The sequence below is a fragment of the Cryptomeria japonica genome, chromosome 8 (genome assembly GCF_030272615.1).
Source record: "Cryptomeria japonica chromosome 8, Sugi_1.0, whole genome shotgun sequence".
In the NCBI taxonomy this organism is placed as follows: Eukaryota; Viridiplantae; Streptophyta; class Pinopsida; order Cupressales; family Cupressaceae; genus Cryptomeria; species Cryptomeria japonica.
In genome coordinates this window covers 130,945,575-130,956,979 of record NC_081412.1, presented here as the reverse complement: position 1 = coordinate 130,956,979, position 11,405 = coordinate 130,945,575, and the positions used below count along the sequence as shown (strand labels likewise).

Here is an 11,405-nt window from a genome sequence, read left to right as displayed (position 1 = left end):
TCCATAAATGGCTTCTAATGTGAATGTGGTTTCTAAGTTGTGACTCTTGGTCTCCCATTGGTGGGACATCTAATATAAAATTCTAAGTTATAACTCTTGTTTTTCCATAGGTGTTTTTTAATGTGAAAGTGGTTTCTAAATAAGTGGATTTCGAAGATGTGACTCTTGGTCCCCTCGAGTCTAGCAACTATAATTGCTTACTCTAGCATGTTAATTAATGAATGGATTAATGTTCCATTGGTGGGACATCTAATATGAAATTCTAAGTTGTAATTCTTGGCCTTCCATAAATGGCTTCTAATGTGAATGTGGTTTCTAAGTAGGTGGTTTCTAAGTTGTGACTCTTGGTCTACCATTGGTGGGACATCTAATATAAAATTCTAAGTTTTAACTCTTGGTCTTCCATAGGTGGCTTCTAATGTGAATGTGGTTTCTAAATAAGTGGATTTCTAAGTTGTTACTCTTGGTCTCCCATTGGTGGGACATCTAATATAAAATTCCAAGTTGTAACTCTTGGTCTTCCATAGTTGGCTTCTAATGTGAAGGTGGTTTCTAAATTAATGGATTTCCAAGTTGTGACTCTTGATCTTCCATTGATGGTTTCTAAAGTGGTTGCTCAAAAGAATTAATATTAATTTTATATTGATGCTACTACTCAATATATATTCTATTAGTACCATTAAATTTATAAAGTTAAATAGAATTAAACCGAACTTCAAAATGAATGGAAAAAATACACACAAGGGAAGAGCATCAATTACGTCCATGTTCCAATCACCATTCATTGGATTTTGCTAATTATAAGCCCACTAAACATCATCCAATGGACCAATAGCCACCGATGTCGTGGAAAAAAAAAGTTAGCAATTAGATCAATTGCGCAACTTTATTGGTACCAATAGTGCATGATTATTGGGGCATTTGAGCATAAGTATTAGATCAATTGTGCAATTTTTGTGGTTGTCAAAGTGAACAATTAATGGGACAATAGGAAGTATGTTTCAGACAACACTTCGAAATGACTACTCTTTGACCCTTGCATGCATAACGAATTGCACAACGTTTGTCTTTACTACCCAGAAGTCAGATCAATAACTATAAGCAATTAAGTTGCATATGGAAGCAATAAAAAAATCGTAGAAATCTAATGTACCATGTAAGAACTTAAGATATGTAAAATTAGTTATAACAACTACGGATGCTCTTCCCTTAGGGGAAGACCATCAATAGATAACATAGTTCCAATAACCATCACCTTATTGTCATGTTGACCCCCCAATAGCTGTCATAGTGAAAATTAATTCCACAGCGTGCATCGTTACTACCCAGAAGCCAGATCAAAGTCGCAAACAAAGACAACTAAAATAAAATAATCAAAATCCGATGTACCCTTTAACATCTGTAGGTGGGCAAAATTAGCTATGACAGCTACTGGTGCTCTTCCCCTATTGCTTTTGAAAATTTTATTAAAGAATCCCATAAAAAGTTAAAAACTGTTAAAACCCCCATTAAAAACACCCATTAAAATTTGCTGTCAGACTTCTTCTGGTTTTTTAAACCCTGATCTAGCATCATGTCAGAATCCCATTATCTAATACAAGCAAAGAAAAAGTTATATTTCATCACATTCTCAACAGAACACGCCCGAATTCCAACAAATTATTTACCCAATCAGTCAAATCCCAATTTCGGGTCCTGGACCACATTCAAACCATCCTTTAATTGCCTAATTCTGCGCTCAAAAAAGCGGCTTCCCTTGACTGAAACAGCCAGCCACTGTAGCATACAACTGTTGAGCATTTACGCCCAAAAGTGAGGTGAGATTCGAACCCAGCACCTAGCTGTACACTGTACCTGCAGGCCCAGAATTCCTAATCCTTCTTTGACTGCTAAAAAAAAACACTCACAGAAAACCTCTTTGAGTAGTAAATATAGAAGAAGAAGAGGAAGAAGAATGTGTGTGAGAGCGACTGAATGAATGTATGATTTAACGTGCCAAGTCAGGTCTCACACATAAGCCAAAGGGATCATTTGGATAAGAGAGAAAGAAGTCTGTTTTGTGTGAACTAGTTTTATACCTAACTTAAAACGTCGGCCAATGTTTCCCAAGTTCTTTCCCCATATCCATAATTTGCTCTTTTCTTATCGCTTTCCAGTTGATTAGACGGCAGGAAAAAAAGCATCAAAATCCAAACCAAAATCACAGTGTGAACATTCTTCCATTCCAAAATGGGCCCCACGCGCTTGAAAACGATACTTGCAACTACACCACCCCGCACTTTCTACCCGGCGTGCGTGCCTATCATATACAATTTAAGGGAATAATTTAATGTAAATTGTTTTTAAATCCAGACATAATCATGACCCGCCTCCCTCTTTTGCCTTTTCCAGATTCACACATTTATTATTTTAATGGAATGAAATATCCCTAGGCCTACTCTAGACAAAGACAAGCATATAGTTAGGGAGAGAGGGTGTTCACAATTTTCACAATTTGGCTTTGGGAGTGAGGGGTCTTGAGTTTTTTTAGCTATAAAATAGGACAAAAGAGGGAGTGGTTAGGTTTATCGTTTCAAGAAATTAAAGTTAACGTTGATTGGTTTGATTAGTGAGATTGTAGATGGGAGATTTTTTTATTGTTGTTTGAAAAGTTGGGTATTGTAGTATAGGTGTTTAAATTAACGTAATTTGTCAGTACAATGTATTTTTAATATTCTTTTGGCTACTCTAGACAAGGACAATCATATAGTTAGGGAAAGAGAGTGCTCACAATTTAGCTTAGGGAGAGAGTGGTCTCAAGCTTTTTAGGTATAAAATAGGATAAAAGAGGGAAGTAGTTAGGTCTAAAGTTATAAGAAATTGAAGTTAACGTTGATTGGTTATGATTAGTGAGGTTGTAGATGAGGGACTTTTTTATTGTTGTTGGAAAAGTTGGGTATTGTAGTATAGGTGTTCAAATTAACCCAACTTGTCTCTATAATGTGTTTTTCATATCCCTTGGGCTACTCTAGACAAGGACAACCATATAGTTAGGGAGGGAGTACTCACAATTTAGCTTAGGGAGAGAGGGGTCTTGGGTTTTCTTAGGCATAAAATAAGACAAAAGAGGGAAGTAGTTACGTTTAAAGTTTTAAGAAATTGAAGTTAGGGTTGATTGACTTTGATTAGTGAGGTTGTAGATGAGGGCTTTTTTTAATTGTTGTTGGAAAAGTTGGATATTGTAATATAAGTGTCTAAATTATGGCAACTTAGCTTAGGGAGGGATTGCTCACAATTTAGCTAGGGGGAGAAGGGTCTCAAGTTATTTTAGGTATAAAATAGGACAAAAGAGGGAAGTAGTTATGTTTAAAATTTTAAAAATTAAAATTAGGGTTGATTGGTTTTGATTAATGTGGTTGTAGATGAGGGATTTTTTTATTGTCGTTGGAAAAGTTGGGTATTGTAGGATAGGTGTTTAAATTATCACAACTTGTCATTACAATGTATTTTTTATGCGTAAATTTTTAACATCCCTTGGACTATACAGTTAGGGAGAGAGTGCTCACAATTTAGCTTAGGGAGAGAGGGGTCTCGAGTTTTTTTAAAGGTATAAAATAGGATAAAGTGGGAAGTAGTTATGTTTAAAATTTTAAAAAGTAAAGTTAGGGTTGATTGGTTTTGATTAGCGAGGTTGTAAATGAGGGTTTTTTAAATTGTTGTTGGAAAAGTTGGACATTGTAGTATAGTTGTTTAAATTATCGCAAACTTGTCACTATGATGTATTTTTTATGCATGAATTTTTAATATATCATGGACTACTCTAGACAAAGAAGTCATACAATTAGGGTGAGAGTGCTCACAATTTAGCTTAGGGAGAGAGAGGTCTTAGTTGTTTTAGGCATAAAACAGGACAAAAGAGGGAAGTAGTTACGTTTAAAATTTTAAAAAATTGAAGTTGGGGATAATTGGCTTTGATTAGTGGGGTTGTAAATGAATTTTTTTTAATTGTTGTTAGAAAAGTTGGACATTGTAATATAGGTGTTTAAATTATCGCAACTTGTCACTATATTGCATTTTTTATACGTAATTTATTTATGAGACTTCAACATGAATTAATATATGTATATTTAAATTGGGGTTTTAGAACCCTATAGACAAGAGAGAGATCACACACAATTTAGCATGGACAAAGGGGTCTTGAGTGTTTTTAGGTATTAAATAAGACAAAAGAGGGAAGTAGTTAAGTTTGAAATTTAAAAGTTAGGGTTGATTACTTTTGATTATTGAGTTTGTAAATGAGAGGTTTTTTAATTAATGTTGGAAAAGTTGGGCATTGTAGTGTAGGTGTCTAAATTATTGCAACTTGTCACTACATTGTATTTTTTATACATAAATTTTTACTAGGAGTTCAACAAGAATTAATATATGTAAATTGGTTTTTTATACAAAGACAACTATATAGTTGTGAGGGAGATCACTCACAGTTTAGCTTAGGGAGTGAGGGTCTTGAGTGTTTTAAGATATAAACTAGGATAAAAGAGGGATATAGTTAAGCTTAAAATTTTAAAAATTAAAGTCGGGATTAATTGGTTTTGATTAGTGAGGCTGTAAATGAGGGATTGTTTTATTGTTGTTGGAAAAGTTGGGCATTGTAGTATAGGTGTTGAAATTATAACAACTTGTCACTACATTGTATTTTTTATATATAATTTTTTTAATGGGACTTCAACATGAATTAATATATTTATATTGAATTGTTTTTTTAGATTGATTGCAATAAGAGTTTGGTTATCTAAAGACTAACTTTTTTATGATTATGGGGACATTTATTAATTGAAAATTTCAAAGTTAAAGTTAGGGTTGATTGGTTTTGATTAGTAAGGTTGCAAATAAGAGACTTTTTTATTGTTGTTTGGGGATTGTAGTGTAGGTGTTTAAATTATAGCAACTTGTCACTACATTGTATTTTTTATGTCTAAATTTTTAATGGGGCTTCAACATGAATTAATATATGCATATTAGATTGTTTTTGTAGATTGATTGATAACAATTTCATTACAAATATTAAATTGTGGACCATTGTGAGGATATTGCTTTATTAAAGTATCTCAACTCTAAATTGTGGGGATGTCATTACAAGTGTAATTTGTGGGGATACATGTTCCAAAATTCTAATTATATTTATATTATTTTTTTAGATTGATTAGTAGGGGTTTGGTTCAAAAGACTAAATTTTGTACAATTATAGGGATATTGCTTTACGAGAAAAATATCAATTATAATTGTGGGGATATGATTTTATTTATAAATTGTGGGTACATTGTTCTAATACTTTTTCCAAGGACATCATTTTGAGAGTTTAATCTTGAGTCTCCAACATGGAAATCCATTGACTTAACCATTTCAACCTTATTGACAAATTTATATTAAATTATAATTTTTTTATTTAAGATAATTTGTGTTTCAAAATTTATAATGATTTGGAATTTATTTTTTGAGATATCTATAGAAAGATGTTAGATAATAATAAGTTATCCATTTTATCATTGATGTGAAATATGTGTGAATTTATTATAAATTGTATGCCTTATCAATTTAATTTTTGTGTAATGGTTATTTTTAAAATATAATATTTTAGAATGGCTATTGTTCTCATATCTAAGTTATATTTAAAATAATTAAATGTGACTTTTTAGGTACCAAATCTTTAACCAATCTTATTTTAAATATTTTATACATTTAAAAATATTAACTAGTTTGTAAATGAAATCTATCAATTGTTTACATATATAAAAAACAGAAATATAACTCTTGTCATTATGTGTTCATTGTCCTTAAATTCAAACCCCATTTATAGCTCAGATTATATAATACAACTTTTAAAGTACCAAATCTTTTTCACACATCTTATTAAAAACATTGCCACCCTCTAAAAACTAGTGACTACTTTGAAATTGATACATATCAATAGTTTGTACATATAAAATATAAAAATGTAACTTGTCATTATTTGTTTATTATTCTCAAATTAAAATTCATTAAATAGTTCTCTTACACACACACAATCAAATGACTAATCAATATATTCAAGAAACAACTATTACATATTGCAAGGGGAAAACCACCACCTTATTATAGGTTGAACAAAATGGTAATGAATAATCAACTTCAATATATGAGTTGAGATTAATATTATATAATGTGACAAAAAATCAAATAATATGAAAATAAAATCAATTAAGTTCATGGATACTTAGTTCTAATTTTAACAACGATATAGTTATCCAAGTATATCACAAATCTGTTTACCCAAATGTCACAATTTGAAAGTCTTTCAATTATCTAATTGTGTATTGATTGGCATCACTTTTAAGCACACACAAAGTGATCTTTGCTTGTATTGACTTGAATCTAATGTGTGAATTTAAAGCTATAACTTGCAAATATAATCTAGTGACAAATTGTTATCATCTAAAACGTGTTCGTCTTTTTATATGCACTCCAAATTTGATAAGGGACAAGTAGTATTTACAAACACCTTTGATGAATCTACAAGATTGTAAGGTTCATGTTCTCCCATTGAATAGTGGTGAAGCAAGGTTAAGAATATTGAACAAGCATGTAAATGTCCCTAAGACAATGATACAATGTGGATCTAATCCATTTTATTCCCTTGCAAATACAATTCTAGATATGCTCAATAGATTCCTACCATCCTAGAGTATATTTTGGAATTATTCATAGTCGACGCATAATGACTAGTAAAAATAGAATGAAGAGGCCTAATTTATGAATAATTAAATTGAAAAGTTGGGGGTTTAGATATGTGAACACAAAGATGATTTAGATTATATTTATATATATGAGCTTAAACTAAGTCAACAAACAAAAGAAATAGAGATAAAATATTTTTTAAGGATTAGTGATGTTGAAATTAAGATTGACTACTACTGTTTGCCAACTTTTATACAAAATGGACCATCTTACACAATAATAAATATATTTAAGACATCACTAAAAACCAAAAATATACAATTTTAGCCAAAAGATAACTGAATTAGTTGAGCACAATTGGCGAGGATGATGTTATGTGATAAAAAAAGCATCCACCAATATTCAAACTCTTGGAGTCATGTTTAGGACACGTTCAATACCTGAGTGACTTTGACAAACAAGATCCCTCTACATGTGACTATTTAGTCAAAAGACAACTTCTAGTTTAGATGTATGGTTACTCATTTTGTTATAAAATATTATATACAAACAAAGACATCAACAACTATATAATCTTGTTGTTTCCATCAAAACAAAATAAAAACGATTTTCACCATACCCATATATGTCATGTGAAAATTGCCCAATATTTTTTTTTTATGATGGAAATTGGTAGGGGTGGCAAACCTAGTCCAATTAGGCTAACAACCAAGTAAACCCACTTGACAAGAATTGAATCTTGGACCTACATGAGAAGAACCCAAAACCTTAACACAACCTTACAAATTGTTACAACTAAAGATGAGCCCCCAAAATTACCCACTATTTATTTAAGTCTATAAACATGTTTTACTCTAATTTTAACATTCCAAAATCGAATAGATGAAACCTAATATTTAGAAAGGATTTGAATCAATCAATCAATCAATTGTGTTTTATAGTCCATGATACCAGATGATTTGTTTTTGGGTCTACAGACAGATTGTAGTATATAGGACTCCCCGTACTCCCAATATGCAAGAGGTGCCTAATTGTGCTTCAAATATGACATGTACATACACTACCTCTGCATAATCCAAACTTATGATCTTTCTTTTAAGAATACAAATTCTCTCCCATTAAAATTCTGAAAAAAATAAAATCATACATTTTATGTGGCTTAGAAATGAAAACCATACATATGGGTCTCATTTATTTAAAAATAAAAAAATATATATTCTAGTGGATTTGAAGGGGCGGCTTTTTCACGCAGATCAAAACATATTCCCCCTCCTCTTCCTTCTTCTTTTCCCCCTCTCTTCTGTCTCGCACAATAACCCAAAGAATCTTGTACACGTGGCAAGAAAAAGCCAAAGAGAATCCGACCGCCGGCATCTGATGACGACAAGTCGGGGATCTTGGGCCCCACCTCACCGACTCCACGGATGCGTCCGTCACCTTTTTCACTTTCTCTCTCTACTCCCTCTCCCCACACATCCTCCTTATTTATCCTCGCCCACAATTAATGGCCTGACATATAGTTAGTCTTCTTCTTCTTCTGCTGCAATCCATTCTCTCTCTCTCCCCCACTCTCTTCTCTTCTCTTCAACATTCTTTCAAACCTTCTTCGATCTTTAACAGTCGCCAGATTTCGGTTTTTGTTTGTTTGCTATGACTGAGAATCATCTGTAAGGTGGCCTGGTGAAAATTGCAGTGGAGATTGTGTATTTGGTCTTCTGGTAGCACAATGATGCTCAGCCCTGTTCAAATCTTCATGGATTCCTCCGACTGGACACAGGTAAAATCAATCAGTTTTCCTAGTTTCCGTGGCATTTCTGAAATCAAATTTTCATCTGGGCATCTGTGATTTTTAGACCATTAAGATGGGATTCATGGTTTTGTTATGGAAAATTCTTGTATCCAGAAGATCTAAGACAACATCTAGTTTGTTTCATAAGAGAAAAAGAAAACCAGAAAATCAGCATGTTGGTTTTAATTTCCATCTGGGTGTCTCATTTTATCCCATTATTGCAGTTGAGATGAGATTCATGTTTGTCTGATGAAAGATCTATATGCCAACATAGTCTAAGCCATTTGTATCATGGTAAATCATCATATACAGTCTAGTTTTATTTGAAAGATGCATAATTTTTCATTTGGGCATCTGGAATTTTATCCCATTGTAGCAGTTTAGATGACATTCACGGTTCAGTTATGAAAAATTCATATACCCAAATGGTCTCAGACATTATCTAGTTTGTCATGTTTCTGAATAAGATCAGTTTTCTCTTTTCATTTTTATATATACAGTATGCACCCATCTGGATATCTCTGATTGGAATGGAGATGAGATTCATGGTTTACTCATGAAAAATTATATGCCCACATGGTCCAAGACTGATATCACCTAGTTTGTATCATTGTAAATTCACCATGTTCATAACTAGATGATGCATATCTCTCTGATTGGAGTGGACATGGGATTCATGGTTTACTTATCAAAATTTATGTACCCACATGGTGCAAGATTGATGCCACCTAGTTTATATCATTGTAAAATCACCATGTTCATCACTAGATGATGCATATCTGGGGAAAAATGATTTGGGATCGGCCTGTTAAATTTGGACTAATTTGGTGATGTTTTCTGTTTGGAATGGATTTGGATTTTCCAGAGCATGATGCAGGACAGAGGATTCAGGCCTTCTGCTAATGCTGCCATTTCTACTACTGAAGATTTGCTTTCATGTTCACGTCCACTGCTTGAGAGAGGCCTGAAACCCCAGCCAGAACAAGCCCTCAAATGCCCAAGATGTGATTCAACAAATACCAAGTTCTGCTACTACAACAACTACAGTTTATCTCAGCCTCGCCATTTCTGCAAGACATGTAGAAGGTACTGGACAAAAGGAGGAGCTCTAAGAACTGTCCCTGTTGGTGGGGGTTGCAGGAAGAACAAGAAGACCAAAAGAGCACCTGCAGACCAGGCAGTTTTTTCACAGAATGAACCATCAACTTCTGGTGCACCATCTTCTGCAAATGCCCTCTCTAACCTTAACCCTGCTACCAATTCGGGCTCCAATATGTTTTTCAACAACAGCTCAAATGACATGAATGCCTTTGCTAGAGGCCAACAAGCAGCTGTTGCAAGATATGGAGACCAGTCTGCCCTACCTAACTGCAACAGCTCTGATTTCCTAGGCCTTTCTTGTGGCCCAAGTACAACCCAGTCCTCTTTTGGGCCCCTTACCTTAAACCCCATTTCACCACTGACAGCACTGAATTCTCTGCACTCTCTGAAATCCAGTTTTCCAGGCCTAGGTGACTTTCCAGTGATCAGCAAAAGTGCTGATCATCAAGGATCGTCAGCCATTGCTAATGCTCCTCCCCCAGATTGGCAGCTACCCCCAGAACCCACACTATTAGACTCCAACATCAATTTCTGGAATGGAGGACCATGGTCTGATCTCTCAGCCTATGGCTCATCTTCAATGTAGGAAATTTACAGCTATGTCTTGGATACCTCAATTATTGCAGCTTAGTATTCTTTTGGTTGAAACCTGTAGCTCTTCAAAAATGTTGTAGCAGCTCTTGTCACATTTGTCAAGTTTATTGAAGACAAGCATGACAGTCCTGCTATGTTTGCAGAGCCCATAAAACACAGTGGTTGATTGATTCAATTTTAAGAATTCAGAATCACTTAGAATGGCGCTTATCCAGTAATTGAAGTTCTTTTTGTCCAGCTTCAATTCAAGCTTGAGTTGCCACCTGAATCAATCAAAGCAAGCTGAGGAGGAAAATAGTTCAGAATTCCATGGTCTACTACATCATTCTGATTCTGCAAGTTGGTGAAAGCAGAGAAGATTTGTAGAATGCACCAAAAGCATACAGTCATCTTACAACTTTTTAAAGATCATTAGCTCATAACTTGTGTAAATAAATTGGGTGGTTACTGTCTGTGTGTTGGGAGATATTTTGGGATTTCATCTGGGTGTCTGCCCGTTTTTTTTGGAGGGGGGGCATTAGAGGTTTCAGAGCCAAATGTGTGCACTTTCCATTGGAGGAAAGTGAAATGGGTATAAGTGTTTATTGTAGAATAAAGTCCTCTTGTGTTCAGAGGAGGCATAGCAATAAACTCCATGACAATGGAGTCAGCAAACAAGCTTCTGCTTTGTCCTTAGTATTTTTTTAGTAGCAGTTTTGGATATGTTTTTGTGTTACTTAGTGTCAGTTGATGAAACAGAAAAAGAGATGAAACCAAAAAAATTGTGTAAGAAGGTGATTTTCTAGTGATTATATTTATGTTATGAAATATATTTTAGTTTAAAAAAAATTTGAAGTTGGTAGTTCTACTATGACGCTTGTGGAATGTGATGTCTATTTCTTGGATTTTGGCTTTGAATTATTTTGTATAAAATAATATTTTATATTTTGATGAACAAGCATAGTAATGTCCATTAGCATATATTAACATTAGAGCTCTTTGGAAGTAGCTTTCTAATGACTCACCACAATAGTTCACACTTTTTTTTTTCTCAATGGAAAATAAGAGAAATTAAAATCAATAATGAGTTGGAGATAAAGGATAAAATGTTTTAGCAAAAGTAGAATTTTTTTATTTTAAAATAAGAAAATATTGTTTACAACTTTTCAAATATAAATGAAGTCATTTGTAGAATGGCAGACTTTTTTTTTGAATTACAAAGTGTTTGATCTTCACACTTATGTAAGAA

The 11,405-nt window shown here is 33.5% G+C and overlaps 1 protein-coding gene across 1 annotated transcript; it reads left to right on the top strand.

Annotated features, from left to right (window-relative positions):
* The first annotated feature begins 8,204 nt into the window (after positions 1–8,204).
* On the top strand, positions 8,205–11,024 carry LOC131041583 (dof zinc finger protein 4). The gene is made up of 2 exons (XM_057974717.2): positions 8,205–8,470; positions 9,348–11,024. The coding sequence occupies exons 1-2, from the start codon at positions 8,420–8,422 to the stop codon at positions 10,167–10,169; spliced, it is 873 nt and encodes a 290-aa protein (XP_057830700.2). The 5' UTR covers positions 8,205–8,419; the 3' UTR covers positions 10,170–11,024.
* Positions 11,025–11,405: the final 381 nt, after the last annotated feature.

Bases quoted from the DNA above. Each gene is read 5' to 3' on its own strand.
- LOC131041583 (XM_057974717.2), top strand. From the start codon at position 8,420: ATGATGCTCAGCCCTGTTCAAATCTTCATGGATTCCTCCGACTGGACA. The intron at 8,471-9,347 runs GTAAAATCAATC...TGGATTTTCCAG, and splicing joins ATTCCTCCGACTGGACACAG to AGCATGATGCAGGACAGAGG.